General features: G+C 43.2%; 1 protein-coding gene and 1 pseudogene across 14 annotated transcripts in view; one reads left to right on the top strand and one right to left on the bottom strand.

The window, feature by feature from the left end:
* CTNNA3 (catenin alpha 3) overlaps positions 1-20,708 on the bottom strand; it is a 1,115,062-nt gene that overhangs the window by 215,462 nt on the left and 878,892 nt on the right. For all 14 annotated transcript variants that reach the window (XM_053307737.1, XM_053307736.1, XM_053307734.1 and 11 more), the window contains one exon: positions 2,237-2,388. In XM_053307737.1, coding sequence (XP_053163712.1) covers positions 2,237-2,388 — 152 coding nt within the window. The remainder of the gene's footprint in view (positions 1-2,236; positions 2,389-20,708) is intronic.
* On the top strand, positions 14,674-14,792 carry LOC128352613 (uncharacterized; annotated as a pseudogene).

A 20,708-nucleotide genomic window follows, 5' to 3' on the forward strand; every position in this document is an offset into this window, starting at 1 on the left:
TTTTGGTTTCTCTATTTCCTATTTAGCTGCAGATTCTTCTGATCAAATTGTAACCTTTCACCATTTAGATAAGTATCAGTTTTATAATGCTTATGTACCAGCATGGTTCCGTTAATAAAATATCTTCTTCATTAGAGTACAAAAGAGCTAGAACATAAGAACAGCCTGCTGGATTGGACCCAAGGCCTATCTAGTCCAGCATCCTGTTTCACACAGTGGCCCACCAGATGCCTCTGAGAAGCGCACAGGCAAGAGGTGAGGACACACCCTCTCTCCAGCTGTTGCTCCCCTGCAACTGGTATTTAAAGGCATCTTGCCTCTGAGGCTGGAGGTGGCCTATAGCCTTCAGACTACTAGCTGTTGATAGACCTATCCTCCATAAATTTGTCTAAACCCCTTTTAAAACCATCCAAGCTAGTGGCCATCACCAAACCCCATGGCAAAGAATTCCATAGATTAATTATGCGCTTTGCGAAAATGTACTTCCTTTTGTCAGTCCTAAATTTCCCGACCTTCAATTTCATGGGATGACCTCCGGTTCTATTGTTGTGAGAGAGGGAGAAAAATTCATCTCTGTCCACTATCTCTACTCCATTTATAATTTTATACACCTCTATCACGTCTCTCTGTAGTTGCCCCTTTTCCAAGCCCCAGATGCTGTAGTCTTGCCTCTTAAGAAAGGTGCTCCAGGCCCCTGATCATCTTGGTTGCCCTCTATTGCACCTTTCCAGTTCTACAATGTCCTTCTTAAGATATGGTGACCTGAACTGTACACAGTACTCCAAATGTGGCCACACCATAGATTTGTATAAGGGCAGTATAATATTAGAATTTTAATTGTAATAATGATCTCTAATTGTCATTCCCTAATTAAGATCCCTAATTGATCCCTATTGTCATTCCTAATGATACACTCTCATTTTTATTGTTATTCCTAATGATCCCTGGCATGGAATTGGACTTTTTCACAGCAGCCGCACACTGAGTTGACACTTTGAACAAGCTGTCCACCAGGACCTCAAGGTCTCTCTTCTAGTCAGTCACTGACAGCTCAGAGACCCCAATCAGTGTATATATAAAGTTGAAGTTTTTTGCCCCAATATGCATCACTTCACACTTGTTTACACTGAACCGCATTTGCCATTTTGTAACCCACTGACCTGGTTTGCAGAGATCCTTTTGGAGCTCCTCACAATCTGTTTTGGATTTCCCTACCCTAAATCGTTTAGTGTCATCTGCAAATTTGGAGACTTCTCTGCTTACCCCAATTTCTAGATCATTTATGAACAAGTTTAAGAGCACTGGTCCCGGTACAGATCCCTGGGGGACCCCACTTCTTACTTACTTCCATTGTGAAAACCCTCCTTTTATACCTTCTCTCTGTTTCCGGAACAGGGCTCTGGCTAGCCTGAAAGAGGAGCCTTATAATGATGTTCAGGCAGCCTCAGTGCTTGTGTGGTGGTGCAAAAAAAAAAAAAAAAATCTTTCCACCCTTTTCCCACTCCCTTGTATCCTGCTCCTGCTGCACTGTGAATATATAAAGCTGCCTTATACCAAATGAGACAGCTGGTTCATCTAGCTCAGTATTCTCTATGCCAGGGATTCTCAACGTGAGGGTCCCCAGATGTAATTGGTCTTCAGCTCCCATAATTCCCAACCAAAGGCCATTGGGGCTGGGGATTATGGGAGTTGTCCAATAACATCTGGGGACCCGCACGTTGAGAAACCCTACTCTATGCTGATGGGCAGCATCTCTCCAGAATATAGATGAAAAGTCATATTTTCAAAAGCTCCCTCATGTAAAACAAACAAACCATCTACACATAGCTAATGAACACATCAGAGAGAAAGGTATGAGTAGCTCTCCCACAATGTGCTCATCTATTTGTATGACTTTTTTTCAGTGTAGAGAAGCATTCAAAAATATGGCAGCTAGCAGTCTGAAGGGGTACAGCCTCCATGCTGTGAAAATCCTTTCTGCATTACTGGGGTAATGTGAGAAGCCCCAGACAAAAGGGAAGAGCTCACAGCGAATCTCCTTTGTTTAGAACAGATGAGCCTGAACTTCACAATTCAGGTTTTCTATGAGTAAATTCCAATACTCTTTACAACATGAATCATTTTATCCCCAAATTCAATATGCTTAGGACTCTTGTTGAGCCCTCGCTCATATGAATGCTGCACAGCAAAGTTGTTGATAAATCTGTTAACTGGCAATAAAAGATTCAACACTTACCCGAATCATCATAACGGAACATCTGATGTCATGAATTGTGTCATAGACCTTCTTAGAGATGTCAACAAACTGATTGTCATCAAACTGATGGATCATATTCTTGCTTAAATGTTCCAGTGCAGTGTTGACTTGAGAAATAAACTCTGGTATCACTGTTAAAAATGACAAAAAAGTGGCAGTTGTGGACTGGTTTTCAAACATCATATTCTGGTTTTACAAAAGCACATGTATCTAGTTTTTAAAAATATCCTGGGGACTTGATTGGGACAGAAATTAATAGAAGGAAAGAGGGAGGGGTGGAAGGTAGACCACTAGGGATATGACATTAAGATCTCCTTAGTCCATGCAAAAAGCTTTCACTGGTTACTAAAAGATTTATTCATGTGATAATCCGGTCCATGGGTAGTCAGCGGAAATCTACCTGAAACTGAATGATTGTAGAATCTACCCTAAGTGTAGAAGATTAATGATAGGAAAAATCTAGGTACAGAACAAAGAGAGGAAATGAATAATCTATATGCACACATAATGGTGCAGTGGGGAAGTAACTTGCCTAGAATCCCCGCTGGTATGTGTCCCAGACTATGGACCGGGTGTCACAGTCTGTGAGACCCAGTTTGGGGCGGTGAGCGGGAAGAGGGAGCCCTGGGAGCGGGAAGAGAGGGAGAGGGAGCGGGAAGAGGGAGCTCTTGAGCGGGGAGGGAGCCCTGGGTAGCCAGATCGTCCGCCCACACAATTGATGGCTCCAAGATGGAGCCAGCGGAGGCTGGGGAGCTCGGGGGCCGTGCAGGCCCCGGAAGCCCCAGTATGCACTGCACGAATGCACAGGGCATACCGGGGAGACCCCTGAAGTTGGGAGGTGGCTTTTCGCCTCCCCTCTGGGGGTCTACTCATGAGTAAGCGTGGCGTGAAGCTGCGCCGCGGCTACTCACGATTTTGAAAACCAGGTTTGCGGAGCGCTCGCTCTGCAAACCGGGTTTTGGGGCAGAGGTTCTTGAGTGGGTTACCCACTCCAGAACCACCGGGCCCGCAGCCGAGCCCGGTGGTTCTGATGATCTGCAAAAATTGGGCTTGGCTCTCCTAACCCGATTTTTGCAGATCGTGGGAATAGTCCCCATGTTTCCCAGACTATGGGAAACACCTAAATCAGGCAGCAGCGATATAGGAAGATGCTGAAAGGTATCATCTGATGCTGCATGGGAAATGGCAATGGTAATCCCCTCCTACCAAAGAAAACCACACGGCTCTGTGGTCACCAGGAGTCGACATCGACTCAACTTTACACATAACTACTAGAACAATATAAACATCAACCTCTGTGTTTCCCCTCCTGATATTTGTTCTTACAGTTGCTTCCCCCACCTGCCCCCACTTTTTTTTTCAAAGTTGGGTTAGCAGGAATAATGTTGTTCTGGTGTCAGGATTTCATGGAACAGCCTACACTGGCAACATACGACGCTTAGAGATCCAGTTCTAAACCTAACTTGATGAACTAGGAATCAATTTGCCAGGTTTCATGCTAGAGTCTCATGCCAAGGATCTTTTACTGGAACTAATTTACTTTGGGTGATTGCACATGATTGCCACTAGGGATGTGCACAAAACCAGTTTGCCTGGTTCAGTTAGAATTTGAACGGGGTTCGAACCAGGAGGGGGTGGTTCAGTTTTGGTTTTGCTCGAACCCCCCAGGTTCTGTTCGAATTCAAACCATTTCTAACTGGTTTGAACCTCCAAAAGTGGGTGGGGTGGTAGCTGGCACCCATGGGTACCTACCACCCAAACCCCAAAGCAATCGGACACTCGTACGATTTTTTATGAATTTTTGAAATACACACACACACACATTCTTATAGGGTATAATGGGACTCGAACCAGCCCATTATTCCCTATTGTGGAGCACTCATGGGTTCCAACAACCACCCAAACCCCGAAGCAATCAGACACCCCTATGATCTTTTATGAATATTTGAAATATTTTCAATTATTTTATCATAGGTTATAATGGGACCCGAACCAGCCCATATCCCCTATTGTGGTGCACCTAGGGGCACAAAATTAGGGTTGGTGGTAGGCACCCAGGGGTGCCTACCACTCACAAAACCCCAAGGCAATCAGACACTCCTCCGATTATTGGTGAATTTTAAAAGTATATTGGAATTCCTCATAGGGAATAATGAGGATTGCAGCAAGTGTATAGTTTCACCTCGGGGGGAAAGGGGTGTCGTGGAGTGGAGTGTGGTGGGTGGTAGTTCCCAAGGGGAGCAAGGAAGCTATCAGAATTATTTGAAAGGAATTGGGCAAAGGGCTGATTTTTAAGTGATTTTTGAAGTTTATGTGTCTTTAAGGATAGCAATGAGAGTTGATTCATGGTTTGTCATTGAAAATTGTATATGCTACCAAAGAATCTACACTCAGAACACTTCAGAAACAACAAAACTGAGTACCCCATGGGTTAACAACCCATGGGGGTGGTTAGCACTCTCTGTGCACTACACCACCACTCACTCTGGGTCACCCCAGCACCCCACAATGACTGTAAGGTTTTTCTCCATAGGGAAGAATGGAGGTTTCAGCAGCCCCATAACTGCACTTGGGGGGTGCTGGGGTGGCCCAGAGCAAGGGTGCCAACCAACCCCCGTGATACACTCACCAGGAACCTCTGGTTCCCAGCTTACTAACTTGGCAGGAAATGTGTGAAGCACATGGAAACACAAATCTCAAGCACATGGAACACGGATAACAAAAACTTTGAACAAGGAACCCAAGAACATGCCTTTTATGGAATTGCTTCCTGAAACAGAAAACCTATAGCCAGTTCTGATACACTGCTTGGTACAATGTAAGCCAACCATTTCAACTTCAAACAACTATTGCATGTGTGAAGAGAGTATTGCAAACATCCCTTCTGTCCCCATGCCTGATCTCTGCATGTTAATCTGATTGTCTATGCAGGAACTATGTACATAAGAGTGTCTCTGAGGAATCTGTACCCTGCATTTTGCTAGATTCCCCATTGTGTGGAGATTCTACATGAATATCAGCTGTATACAGAAAAATCAGATGAATATGTGGACGTCAGGAGCAGGGACAGCATGCACAATCCCAACACCCCATTCCATCCATTCATTTGGTTGTCGTAAAATAATATGTATCCCAATCTGTATCTCCCAACATCGAGAACCAGGTAAAATTCACCGATATCATGATGTAACTCTCCGGTTAACTTTTCAGGGAGCTTTATCTTTATGTGATCGGATGGTATCTTTTTTAGTGTTTGGTCCATAACAAAACAGTTGCACTGTTCCCCAATGGCAATGTGTATTTAAATAATGTATCATTGTGGAAGAAAGGTGCTGAGAGTGTGTACCTCCATATTGCCAAGAAGCTGGCATTGCCACAGCTTTGCAAAGTCACCACAATCCAATCCAGGTGTATCATCTTTACTCATGGGGCTTCCGCAATGAAAGATACATGCATGAAGACTCAAACAGATCTTCAAAGCTTTGTGCAAAAGTTCACTCATGAGTTCTTTCTTTGCAGCTTCATTTTTAGGAACACTGAGCACTGACAAGTCATGAGGTGCTCTGCCTACAGTCATGTAGAGCTTTAGCATAATGCACAGGACACACTTTTGATCTGTAAAAGGAAGACTTCTGAATCTGAAGATCTCTTTGTAATGCTGGTACTTCTGACTGAATATCTTTTAACTCTCTGGAGACCTCAGTGGAAAGTCCCTTAGAACTGTCTAGGCATTTTTAAAGAGATCTTGAGTAAAAGATCAGACAGACTAGTTAGCTAGAGAAAGATTAGATATAATTATGACAGCTGTGCTGCACTTCATATTATTCTGTTTTTCATGCTAGACAAGATGGCTTGTGTGAAAGCACGGTAGGGCAGTTGTTGTTTTTAAGGTGTTTAAATTGATTTGAAGAAACATATGCCAGTCTTCCCTTCTTCATTGCAAAGGTGAATCTGAAATTATTCCGATTCAAGAAGAAAAATGACATTACTCCCACTTGTCATCAGAGTGCAATAAAGGAAACAGGCCATCCAAAGAAGCTTCATTTCTGAACTAGGCCATTCTCCTAAAGACTTCAAGTCACTTGAAGGTTCTTGAAGTGACTTGAATGAGTTAGAAGCAGGAAGTGCTGTTTGGAGTAGTACAGTGGCTGGGCTACAAACCTATGTACAATTACATAGGAGTACACTTACATATTACACTTACAAAGTAAGTAGACTTACTTTGGATTTAATCTGAGTGGTACCCAGGACCTGCTGCGAGATGTCAGAGTTGCAGAACCATTGGGTAGCAGTGACCATAGTGTGATTCATCATATATATGGTTGGAGAATTGTCAAGGAAGTCCAACACACATGCGTTGGACTTCAGAAGAGAAAACTTCTCAAAAATGAGGGGACTGGTAAGAAGGAAGTTGAAAGGGAAGGTCAGGAGGGTCAAATCACTCCAGAAAGAATGGAACTTATTTAAAACCACAGTGCTAGAAGCACAGTTGGAATGTATACCAAGAAGGAGGAAAGGTACCACCAAGTTCAGGAGGATGCCAGTGTGGCTAACAAGTGGGGAGAATAAAAAAATGAAAAAAATGAAAAAAAAAATCACAAATTATTGCAGGAGTCTCTGATTGCTTTGCCGTTTGGTGGGTGGTAGGCACCCCTGGGTGCCTACCACCCACCCCAGTTTTTTTTGCCTCTAGGTACTCTACATAGGGAATAATGGGCAATAATAATAAAAATTTCAAAAATTCATTAAATACCAAAGGAGTGTCTGATTGCTTTGGGGTTTGGGTGGTAGTTGGCACCCATGGGTGCCTAGCACCCAACCCAGTTTTGGAGGCTCAAACCAGTTTGGACAAGTTCAAACAAGTTCAAAAAATTTCAAACCAGGTTCGAATTCAGACCGAACTAAAGGGGGGTTTGAGCAAAACCAAAACCGAACCTCCCCACCCCAGTTCAAACCCAATTCAAATTCAAACTGAACCGGGCAAACCGGTTTTGTGCACATCCCTAAAGAGAACCAGCATAGCTTTTACAAGGGAAAGTCTTGCCTCTTGGAGTTATTTGAGACTGTCAACAGCCATGTGGATAAAGGTGATCTGGTTGACATAGTATACTTGGACTTCCAAAAAACTTTTGATAAAGTTTTCACAATGGAGGTAGGTAGGAAGTGGGGTCTCCCAGGGCTTGGTACTTGGACCAGTGCTCTTTAACTTGTTCATAAACAATCTAGAAGTTGCGGTGACCAGTAAACTGGCCAAATTTGCAGATGACACTAAACTATTTTGGGTAGTGAAATCCACAATGGATTGTGATGAACTCCAAAAAGATCTCTCCAAACTAGGGGACTGGGCGACAAAATGGTAAATGTGGTTCAATGTAAGCAAGTGTAAAGTGATGCACATTGGGGCAAAAAACACCAACTTCATATATACACTGATGGGATCTGAGCTGCTGGTGAATGAGCAGGAGAGAAATCTTGGGGTCATGGTGGACAGCTCATTGAAAATGTCAGTGCGCAGCAGCTGTGAAAAAGGCTAATCCCATGCTAGGAATCATTAGGAAGGGGACTGAAAATAAAAATGGTCATGTTATAATGCCCTTATACATATCTATGGTGTGGCCACATCTGTGTACAGCTTTGGTCACTGTATCTTAAGAAGAATATTGTAGAACTGGAAAAGATGCTGAGGAGGGCATCAGGGCAACCAAAATGATCAGAGGCCTGGAGCACATGCCTTATGAGACTAGGCTACAGCATCTGGGGCTCTTTGCCTTGGAAAAAAAGCAACTAAAGGGAGACATGATCGAGGTGTATAGAATTATGCATAGAGTGGAGAGGCTGGACAGAGAGAAATTTTCCTCCTTCTCTTACAACACTAGAACCAGGGGTCACCACATGAAACTGAAGCTTGGGAAATTTAGGACTGACAAGAGGAAGTACTTTTTTGCAAAGCGCATAATTAATCTATGGAATTCTTTGCCATGGGATGTGGTGATGGCCACTAGCTTGGATGGCTTTAAAAGGGGCTTCAACAGATTCATGGTGGACAGGTCTACCAATGGCTACTAGTCTGGTGGCTGTGGGCCATCTTCAGCCTCAGAGGTACGATGCCTCTCAATATCAGTTGCAGGGGAGCAACAGCAGGAGAGAGGGCATGCACATACCTCTTGACTGTCGGCTACCCAGAGGCATTGGGTGGGCCACTATGTGGAACAGGATGCTGGACTAGATGGGCCTTGTGCCTGATCCAGTAGGGCTGTTCTCATGTTCTTATGTTATGTTCTTATGTTCTTAGACCAAACCCATGATCTCAGTGGGGATTGCCTTCGGAGTACACATGCTACAAGTACATGAGCTGAGAAGCACCAGCTTCTTCTTCACTCTCCTGCTCCCATTTACAACTTACAAGCCTACTCCAGACAACAGTGACCAATAAGCAGGGATAATAGTAGTTGTTGTCCAACATGTGCAGGAGGGCCAAAGCTGTGCAGACCTACCTTAGAGCCTTTGCTATTTTACACATTTCTACTAGTGCAAGGAGCAAGACCTCAGATCTGCACAGATGTTAGCCTTGGATCCCAGACATGGGCATTCTCTCCTCCATAATATGTAAAAATCAGAATGTAACAAAGTGAAAGTCTTTATGTCTTATTTTCTTTCAAGGAATATGTGAAATACAGTGCCATATTTTACCAAGAACATGAAAGAGAAACAAAGAGAGAAAATGGAATACAGTTCAATATTCCAGCTACCAGACTAATCTTTAACCCAGAAAACATAGCAATATGGCAGGAACAAAGTATGTAACTTGACAAGACATTTGCACCCTCAGATCTCTAATCACACCAGTTGGTCCTAACGGATTTTAAACCTCAGCACATCCTCTGGTAGTATATTAAGTATGCTAAGGAGCCTAAGGCATATTTCCATTTCAAATGTAGGTGAAGTGGGTTGCTTATCTCAAACTTTCATGTTCCGATTTCCAGTGCTATCTATAATTGAAGTAGTCACATGTAGGTGACTACTGCATAGTAGTAGTCACCTTTTCCTTTAAAAAAAAAAGGAGCTTTTTGTATGCAGGATAAGTTGATCACACACCAGTGTTTCTGTTAACTAGCCACATTATTTCCAAAACAGCAACTCTGATAGATTTCATTGCTTTGCATAAGAAAATGGCTTACCTGTTAGTCCTAATAGACAGGATGCAAACATTAATGCAAAATTTAGGAACCAGTCAGATTTTCTAAAAAGAGGGAGAACCGTCCAGTGAGAGGATGGATCCTGTTGTTTCTTGGTACATTCTCACACACACACACACACACACACACACACACACACACACACACACACACACACACAGCTGGGTCTTACCACTTTCCACATCTTCACCACTATTTTTATGTGATTTTTAAAATGGGGGGAGATTTAACATACATACATACATACATACATACATACATGATATTTATTCGGTCATTGACCAGCAGTTTTACAAATACAGACATTTCAGACATGAACTAAACATTAGAACGCGTTTTGCAGAGAATATAACAGTATTTTGCCACAGTTCTAACTTTATCTTCATCACATAAAGAGAATAAAAACCTCAATAAGACATCATCTCCTCTTCCATTAAGATTTACCAAAAGGGGAGAAAGTAGCTTTCCTCTGGCTTCTACATAAAAATTACAGTGTAAAAAGGCATGTGCTATTGTTTCAACACAGCCCATGTCACAAGGACATACGCAATTCACCAAAGGAATTCCTGCATATCTGCCAAACAGGACTGCAGATGGAAGAACATCTAACCTGGCCAGCGTCATGGCTCGTCTATATTCTACCCAAAGATAGGGGGCCAAATTGAATCAGCTCAGTTGGTCACCCAAGAACAGTCTTTTCGCCAATCACCCCGAAGCAGTTCCATTAACAGATTTCACTTGCCATCCAAACATTATTTGAATTTTGTCCTGGAATATTGCTTTGGTTGTCTCCTCCACACCACATGAAACCAACATCAAATTGTAAAGGAAGCCCCGCTTCCTAATCAAATTTCATCAAAAGGACACATTTATTTAGATGTGGATCATCACTAACAAATATACAAGCAGAGCACAGAGATGGAGGCAAAGCAGCATCCACCCTCGTATCAGGTAGCAAGTATTACCTCACATCAAATCTCTCCCAAAAGAAAGATGCCCTGCATCTCAATGTGCCTCCAGCCAATTCTCAGCACCCCCTCTCTCTTTCTCTCAGTCTGGCAGTCTGCTAATTCTTCTCACACACACCTTTTAGCTCTCTGCCTCCTGCTGTGCCCTAGCTATGAAGACTAGTACTCAAGAGAGATCTCCCTATATCTCCCAACCATTTAGTTCTCATTGAGAAAACATCACCCAGGCAACCTGAGCTATTAACCAGTAATCTGCCTTTAAAAAGGAATAGCCAGTCAAGAGCCACAACCATATTTTCAGTGTTTTAATAACAGGGCTCTGTGGTCACCAGCAGTCAATACTGAGCTGATGGCACACTTCACCTTTAATATCCTTTTTTAACCCTTGTCAACTTTTCTGATAAGTTTCAGTCATTATAGATGGAGCTTCCTACCCTTCCAACAGCTAATCACGTTTGGAAATTCAAACTGTAGGAAGTTAAGACTACAGAAAATCAACATAAATAATACCTTCAGGTATAAAACAGAGAACTCAGAACCCACCATTCTGAGTTACTTGCGAATGTGGCCTCTCTTTAGGACTCTTCTCTGATAATCAAGCCACAGCCTAAAACTCTTCTCTGATAATCAAGCCTCGGCCTACATGTTCTACATAAGAGTTTAAGGAAGGTAGAATAATATTTTATTTTGTAGGAATAGGAGAAGGGAGGGTGGGAACAGTCATTTTTTTAAAACAGACATGGTGCTTCTTAATGTTTCTATTTTTTCATATTTTGATTAATTTTGATCATAACTATTTGGGGCAGGGGAATGAGGTAAAATATAAAGGAGCTTCCTGTTCTTTGCTGTAAAATCAGTAGCACATTCAGTAGTATAAAGTGCATGTTTTTTCTACTACAGGTGGAACAAGGAGACATTTTGAAAATGTGTTTGAGACACAAGAATGAAGTAAATATCAAACAATTTGATGCAAATATAGTTGAAACAAATGAATGGAAGCAATTGCAAAATAAGTTACTGGAGAGATAAAATAGTATCTTCTTTTGCTCTCTGCCATCATGCTTGGGCCCTGTGGATCAATTCTTAGGCTTTTGTAATATGCAGTTATGAATGTAGTCAATCGATTAGCTAATTAAAAGATGCTTAAATTTTATTTATTTATTTATTTAGAAATGCATTGCCAATCCTTGCTCTCATTGCAGATGCCAGTGTGAACAGCTGGTTATTTGAATTGTCAGTTTGTAGGCATCCTTATTGTCCAAGATAACCATTCTTCAGGAACTGAAAATCCAGTTGGCAACAGAAATCTAGACTGAGTCATCCACCAAATTTTTTAAATTTTTTTTAAATTTTTTGTTAATACAAATGTTTCCTGCTCAGTGCAGCAGTGCTGCAGCAGTCAAGGGAGCGCGTCGGTGCCCCCTTCCCCATGAGCGGTCCCTTCCGCGCCACCTGCGCCCCCCCCCCCCATTGCTTTGCTGGCGCCTGGTGGCCAGTCAGTGGCCTGGCTTGGCGGCGGTGGCGGCGGGCGCTTGTGAGGAAAAACCTAGGGGGGAGGGGGCGCGGTGGGGGGGGCGCCATTTCAGTGCTTGCCCCGGGTGCCGTTTTCCCTAGTTACGCCTCTGTCCACCAGTCATCAAAAGTACCATCAAAAACAAGCTTTCAGATTGCAAACCAACAGATTTCAAGAGAGTAATAGGAATTCTATTACGGTTACTCTGAGTTGCCATTTTTTAATGTGCTAACTAGAGATGCCAGCAGATTTCTCCCAGCTCAAGTCCAGACCAGACACAAACCTTAAGAGTTTGGAGAAGCCAAGCTCTAAGGGAGTCTAGCTCTTTAAATCCCCAAAGTTCTATTGTGCTTGGAGAAGTTCCTCAGCACTCTCCTTCCTAACCCTCAAAGCCACATGTGAGTATACAGACTACTTTGAGAACAGACAAAAGATTTAAAAGCATTAAATTAGTCCCTTCGAACGTTTGAGTGTGAAATAATAATGTTTAGCATAAGTCTTAGGCACCACTATTGCTCAGGGGAAAAGGAAAAATATATATGAGTTTCTAATGTGGGTTTTCCCCCCCTTTGAACGACACTGGTGCTTAAGGTTTAGGTTAAAATTGATTGCTATACAGTTGCTACCAATAATTATTTAAAACTTTAAAATGTGGTACTTTTACTGTTTTCCTCCACAGTTCTTGTTTTTGTGATTGCATATTTATTTTATTGTTAGTTTTATATGCCACCTTTCATTAAAATAATCTCAGAGTGGTATTGCCAGTGTAGATGATTTTAGAGTAGTGTGGGCTGATGAGAAGACTGTTCTGGGGGTGGAATAAGTAGTTTTCTGGGCCTCAAATTGGCTTGCAAATTCGTCTTCCACCAACCTTTGGGGGAAAGGATCGGATTATTTCCAAGCTAATTCAAGACAAGCAGGAGAGAGCTCACACATCTCTAGTGCTACATAAGAAAGCACTGAGGGGTTTTTAACTAAAGTGAACATATGTTCCAGCTTTATTAGCAATCACATTATCACTGTAGTTTGTGTTAACGCCTGCTATCTATGGTTAACTAATAATCTACTTTGCCACAACATATCATGCAGCTTCTGAATGTGTTAAGGACTAGTCATGAGGCAGGCCTTGTACCATCCAGATGCAAACATCAACATCTTTCTTTCACCTTCTTAGGTAAAATGAAAGATCTGTCATACTAAGCTTAAACTGAGGACAAACACTTTATGACAACACTGCCAGACCCTGAAAATCTCCATTTAAATAAGTCCTCCATGAGTAGAGACTTCTAGAGAAAATGTTTTTCCTTCATCAGAAAATGAATGCCTCTTTGAACCCAGGGAGAGTTTTGAAACTTCAAAGCTGTACTTCTTTCTTTCTTTCTTAATTAGATGTTCTAAAAAAATTAAGATCACCTTTCAGTGTCTATTTTCTGCCCCTCTCAAAATCATAAAGATTTCTAAAGACCTTCAGATCTTTTGAAGTTTGTACCAAAAGTAATACAAATCATCAGAGTTTTGTGAATTCTGAGTGAAGTCACAAAAGCAGCTGTGAGTCACATACCTGAATCTTATACACATTTTATTGGTTTCAACATAGGGTGGAATTAGATATAAGAAAAAGCAAGGAGCTGGCACAGCTCCGTGTCTCATAGGAACATAGGAAGCTGCCTTATACTGATTCAGACCTTTGGTCCATCTAGCTCAGTATTGTCTACACAGACTGGCAGCAGCATCTCCAAGGTTATAGGCAGGAATCTCTTTCAGAACTTGGAACCTTCTGCATGCAAACATGCAGATGCTGTTCCCAGAGTGGCTCAATCCCCTATGGGAATATCTTACAGTGCTCACACATATAGATTCCCATTCAAATGTAAGCCAGGATGGACCCTGCTTAGCAAAGCCTTTTTATAGCTTCCGGCCCTTCTGGGGCCGGGACAGAGATACAGAATTCCAGAGGGGATCTTGGAATCGTCAGAGAGCACCCTTTAGACGAGAGGGTTCGGTACCTACAAACAGCAAGCTGCTCAGTCAAAGCAGCAAAAGCCACAATAATGACTTGAAGCATGTCGGGCTTGGAGAGCATTTGTCTCACCTTGCCCCAGCCTGGGAAGATGCAACCTAAGACGACTGGGTTCTGCAGCTGATCCATCACGGCTACGGGATAGAGTTTCACTCTTCTCCCCACTGCCGCTTTATCCCCACTCCAAGGTCAAAAGCATTTTCAAAGCATTTGCCGATGGTCCAGGCGATCCAACACCTCCTGGACCTCAGGGCAGTGGAGCCAGTGCCTCTGGCACAGGAGGGAGAGGGAGTTTACTCTATCCTGTTTACCGTCCCAAAAAGGGATGGCTCAAGGAGAGCTGTTTTAGACTTAAAATTTTTGAACAGATGGGTCCGCAGAACTCATTTCCAGATGGAAACTCTAAGAGAAGTTTCAGAGGAACTCTTTCATCTGGATGTGCTGGCGTCCATAGATTTAAGGGAGGCCTACCTGTATCTTCCTATACACCCGGAAAGCAGGGCAGTACCTTTGGTTTAAATATGCTGGAAGGCATTTTCAATACTCAGCACTCCCCGCCAGCCTGTCAGCAGCCCCTCGCGTCTTCACAAAGTTGTTGGCGCCACTGGTGGCGCAACTCCATCAGAAAGGGATTCATCTGTTTGCATATATAGACAATTTGTTGCTGCAAGCGAGATCTCTCCCAGAGGCAGAACGGGTCTACAGCCACACTACCCTGAGTCTACGACCACACTACCCTGAATGCGCCCCATCTTGTCTGATCTTGGAAGCTAAGCAGGGTCAGGCCTGGTTAGTACTTGGATGGGAGACCGCCTGGGAATACCGGGTGCTGTATTCTTAGGAGAGGAGAGCTGGTCTTGTGGTAGCAAGCATGACTTGTCCCCATAGCTAAGCAGGGTCTGCCCTGGTTGCATCTGAATGGGAGACTTGATGTGTGAGCACTGCAAGATATTCCCCTCAGGGGATGAAGCCGCTCTGGGAAGAGCAGAAGGCTGCAAGTTCCCTCCCTGGCTTCTCCAAGATAGGGCTGAGAGAGATTCCTGCCTGCAACCTTGGAAAAGCCGCTGCCAGTCTGTGAAGACAATACTGAGCTAGATAGACCAATGGTCTGACTCAGTATATGGCAGTTTCCTATGTTCCTATGTAAAGGGCACAAACCAGCCAACCACCAAACCAGCTCTCTTTCCCCCATCTTTCTAGTAATGTCTAATATAACCATAACGCAATGCATGATGTTATTGTGCAATACGTTTCCTTGTAACACTGCCAGTCATTGGTGGCTGGCATCCTGACTAAAGTACTCAATAGTACTACCCGGGAGTTACTCTAAAGGACTACTGCATTTCAAGAGGACTACATCTAGTAGATTTAGTCAGGATGTCAGCCAGTGATATGCAGCAGGGGTGGGGAAACACACCATGCAATGATATCGTCATACTAAATGTGTTAGGTGTTACCAGGAAAAGAGTGTAACATCAGGCGGGGGTGGGGAAGGCTGGTCCAATTCATCTTCTCCCTGAGACAATCGTATAAATGTTGCTGGGAGCATGGACTGCACTCTCAGAATATAAGAACATAGGAAGCTGCCATATACTTGGTCAAACCATTGGTCTATCTAGCTCAGTATTGTCTTCACAGACTGGCAGCGGCTTCTCCAAGCTTGTAGGCAGGAATCTCTCTCGGCCCTATCTTGGAGAAGCCAGGGAGGGAACTTGGAACCTTCTGCTCTTCCCAGAGTGGCTTCATCCCCTGAGGGGAATATCTTGCAGTGCTCACACATCAAGTCTCCCATTCAGATGCAACCAGGGCAGACCCTGCTTAGCTATGGGGACAAGTCATGCTTGCTACCACAAGACCAGCTCTCCTCTAATGATCTATGCTGCATCAAGACATCCCAGCCTCCAGATGTCATATCCAGCCTCTGGATATCCCACAGTGCACCGCACCATGAGCACGGTGCATTGACAGGATCCTCCAGAAAATAGGCGCTCTAGGCTGGGTTTAAAAGGCTGGACTAGGCAGCGCTGCCTTGTCAGGATCAGGCCTGATTCCAGTGGTTGTCATACACAGCTTAGCCCTGGTTGGGCTTCCCTATCCTGGGTTAGGCTGCACGTGAGAACAGCCACTAGGAGTTATTTGCCCCAGGCAAACCTGTTTCTGCTCTAAGTTATTTGTAAAGGGTACAAAGAGAAGCCCATTTACCCTCACCCTCCCTGTCACTAAGTCCAGTAATTTTGTCAAGTGTCTATTGCCTAGCTCTCAAATTTGGGGGCTGGTTCCTCGATCCAAAGAAAATGTCAAGGCCAGCTATACATACAGTTCAAAGATGCCTTTGTACACTCCACCCCACCCTTCTCCACCACAAGACTGCTATGATTGACTGTCCATAATTACTCAGACTTATGTTGCAATATTCCCTTTCATATCCCCATCAGTGTGTTCCCTGTCACAGGGATTCCCAGATGTTGTGGACTACAGCTCCCAGAATCCCCAGCTGCAACAGCCTTTGGCCGAGAATTCTGGGAATTGTAGTCAACAACATCTGGAAATCCCTGTTACAGGGAACACTGATCCCCATGATTTAAAAAAGCACAGATTAATTATTATTCTCGCATGAAGACATGCATGTCACCTAGCATCCTTTCCTACAGCCTCCAACTATGAGGTAATTTAAGTCCTGTTGTCAGGACATGGCATTTCTCTGGGTGTCCTTGCCTATGGAATTTAGATGGGGACTACTGAAAAAGGACCTTTTCTGTGGTTGCACCGAACTGTGGAACATCCTCCCAAGGGAGACCCACCTAGCTCAATTTGCCACTTATGCTGCACAAATCTCTTCTGAAACATCATCATTTTGGTCTTCTAGTTCTTCCTCTCAGCAGTATGTAGCAAATTTTCAGAGGTCTCTGCACAAGCCTATCTCTTTAAAGGAGATAATTACTGTGTCATCTGCATAGAGCAGCACTGGAACAGATTGCTGGCCTAATTTCAGAGGGTGGAAATCTGACTCTAATAGAGAGTGTGTCAATGGGTTTATATAAGAAATGAAGAGGAGAGGGGCCAAAATTCAACCCTGTCTCATCCCCACTGAATGGGTATATTCTGCATTAAATATCTATATCTCATCATAAGCTAGTTGTTATCATGTAGCATATGTATAAGGGCCAAGGGGCGACGGTCTATGGAAGAGACTTCCAATTTCCTCCATAGTCTGTCCCTAGCTATCGAATCAAACACCACTTTAAAATCTATGAATGCTACAAACAGGGTCCTCTTTGGCCAGGCACAGTATTTGTCAATAAGATGTTGCAGAATCAAGCACTGATCTACCGCAGAGTGCCCTTCTCTATACCCTGCCTGTTCTTCAGTAATTACCCCCTCATTGTCCATCCACTCTCTTAGCTTACCCCATAAATGTCTAGCGAAGAGTCTTCCAACCACACTTAGCGGACTTATTGGACGGTAATTTGTGGGATTTGATTTCACACACACCCCTTTTAAAGAGAGGAACAATAAGTGCCAAGTTCCATTCCTCTGGGGCTTTCCCGGTATAGACAATGGTTGTAAAAAGTGCCGCTAGAACTGGAGCCTACCAGTCAGCATTGTTTTTAATCAGCTCCACAGAGATATGGTCATAACCAGGTGCCTTCCCACTTTTCAACTGGGCTATCAGTTCCTTCACCTCTGAGATTGTAACCAAAGGCCAGACAAGTAGCTCATTAAATTTAAAACTAAAGGTCTCTAATGGCAAATGGGCTGCCTTAGATGCATAATGAGAGGGGGGAAAGATCAGCCTTTTATACTGTCTCTTATCCCGTAACAGGGCAGTTGGAAAAGAGTGATGGTCACTCTGCCTATAGTGTTTGAAATGTTTCACAAATGACTTTTATTTTTTGGCCTTGACACAATCACTGTCAAATCAAGATCTAGAATTTCCCCTATAACTAGAATGGGCCTTCATGTGTGACTCGCTCATTTAAACCGTTTGAAAACTTTTAACCACATCTTGGAACAGTTGTATAACTTCTTCAAATAAGGCAAGCTCCATAATTTTGGAATGCATTTGCAGTGTACTAATCAAATTAAGAAAATCCTCAATTGCTTTTCCAATCCTATCAGTCCATTTAATTTTACCATTTTTCATATCTGAATCGAACCCCTCTAAAAACTCCACCCTACTGCAAACTTCAAACCCTTCCAGCTGTATTATCAGGGTAATAGGAAGATGATCGCTATTGACCCTTAATGTCCATGGCAAAATAAACAACATAAATAAGTAGCTTATATGAAACTAGTATATAGTCTAATATGCTACATCTGCACCCAGACCAGAATGTAAGTTCACCTGGGCAATCATTACATAAGAATATAAGAACAGTCCTGCTGGATCAGGCCCAAAGCCCATCTAGTCCAGTATCCTGTTTCACACAGTGGCCCACTAGATACCGCTGGAAGCCACAGGCAGGAGTTTATTTTATTTATTTTCACAATGAGCCCAGAGCAGTGTACTACATACTTGAGTTTCTCCTCACAACAACCCTGTGAAGTAGGTTAGGCTGAGAGAGAAGTGACTGGCCCAGAGTCACCCAGCTAGTTTCATGGCTGAATGGGGATTTGAACTCGGGTCTCCCCGGTCCTAGTCCAGCACTCTAACCACTACACCACGCATGCCCTCTCTCCTGCTGTTACTCCCCTGCAACTGGGACTCAGAGGCATTCTGCCTTTGAGGCTGGAGGTGGCCTATAGCCCTCCAACTAGTAGCCATTGATAGACCTCTCCTCCATGAAGTTGTCCAAACCCTTCTTAAAACCATCCAGAATGTTGGCTGTCACCACATCTTGTGGCAGAGAACTCCACAAGTGGATTATGTATTGTGTGGAAAAGTACTTCCGTTTGTTGGTTCTAGATTTCCCGGAAAGCAATTTCATGGGATGACCCCTGTTTCTAGTGTTATGGGAGAGGGAGAAGAATTTCTCTCTATCCACTTTCTCCACACCATGCATGATTTTATAGACCTCTATCATGTCTCCCCGCAGTTGTCTTTTTTCTAAACTAAATAACCCCAGGTGTTGTAGTCTTGCCTCATAAGAAAGGTGCTCTAAGCCCCTGATCATCTTGGTTGCCCTCTTCTTCACCTTTTCCAGTTCTACAATGTCCTTTTTTAGATGTGGTGACCAGAATTGTACGCAGTACTCCCAGTGCGGACACACCATAGTTTTGTATAAGGGCATTAGAATATTAGCCGTTTTATTTTCAATCTCCTTCTAATGATCCCTAGCATGGAATTGGCCTTTTTCACAGCTGCCACACATTGAGTTGACACTTTCAACGAGCTGTCCACCACGACCCCAAGATGCCTCTCCTGGTCCGTCACCGACAGCTCAGATCGCACCAGCGTATACTTGAAGCTGGGTTTTTTGTCCCAATTTGCATTACTTTACGCTTAAATTGAACTATCATTCTTAATAGACCCATTCAAGACTGCCAGATCTAATCTGCTTGCCCTTTGTAGCAACCCAAATCCCTTCTGGTTAAATACAGGATCTTTGGATTGCTGTGGGAGTAAAAGATTTCCCCCTTCACTCTCTGGGGAGATAGCATTGTAGTAAGTGTAAAGGGTCCCATCATCCATGCCAATTCTTGCATTAAAATCTCCTCCTAGTACTACACAAGCCTTAGGGTGTATTATTAAGGCATCTGCAATACATTTTTTTCAATTGATCCCACTTATTTATTTGATTGATTGATTGATTGATTGATATACTGCCCTTTCAAAGTGGCTCAGGGCAGTTAACCTTATTCATAACCTTATTCATAATATTTACAATTAGCACATCAATCTTTCTGAACCTCACAAGACAAGCCAGGGCAAAAAAGTCATGGGGTTGTAATCTAACTATCTCTACTTGTAATTTAGAAGCAATTAAAGTGACCAGCCCTCCCTTCGCCCTGTCTTTATTCCCTTTCATCACAAGTAACCAATCACAGACCATAAACACATCAATCTCTATCCAATCACAGATCACACATCCAGGTCTCTTGTAGCATAATTATCTCATATGATTGCATATAATTAAGGAAAGTAAGGTCCAGTTTCTTTGCTGCTCAGCCAGCTATGTTCCAACAAAGAAATCTGATTTTCTTGGTTGATTCTGGGAATCAATCACTATTTGTACTTCCTTGATGATCTGGCAAAGCGATGGTCTCATTCCCAGTCCGCTGGGGGATCATCTTTCAGCAGCATTTCATCTTGCAGTGTGATGTGCCCTGTTTCATCTATGACATGAAGATCCACACTATCTTTTCCACTGCTGTTGGTGGTAACTCTAGTTCAACAATGATCTGTGATGCAGGCAACTCCTCCTGCAAACTTATAAGCTCCAGGTTGTTTCCCAAGTTCATGGATACAGTGAGGGAGTTTTGGGGATCTGATGATGATCCTGTGTCCTTTGCCGTGGAGAGTAAAGGCGTAATAGAATCAAAGTGTGGGTCATTTGCAAAAATAAATTCATGGTCCAATCTGGGCACTGTTAACCCTTTCTGTGTTGGAATCTCTGTGTTAGAGGCAATAGTTTCACAATGAGCCTGGCAAGTTGCCACATCATCCTTAACTCAATTCAAGAGTGAGTGAGAAGGTGAGGAGACTTTATTCAGCTGAAATCCTCCCTGTCCTGAACAATTTAAATCCAACAAATGTTCCTCCACATCAGCCCTCAGTTTTATCATAGGTGGCTCCTTAGCACCTTGCTCAGGT

Source organism: Hemicordylus capensis, chromosome 3 (genome assembly GCF_027244095.1).
Source record: "Hemicordylus capensis ecotype Gifberg chromosome 3, rHemCap1.1.pri, whole genome shotgun sequence".
Classification (NCBI taxonomy): domain Eukaryota; kingdom Metazoa; phylum Chordata; class Lepidosauria; order Squamata; family Cordylidae; genus Hemicordylus; species Hemicordylus capensis.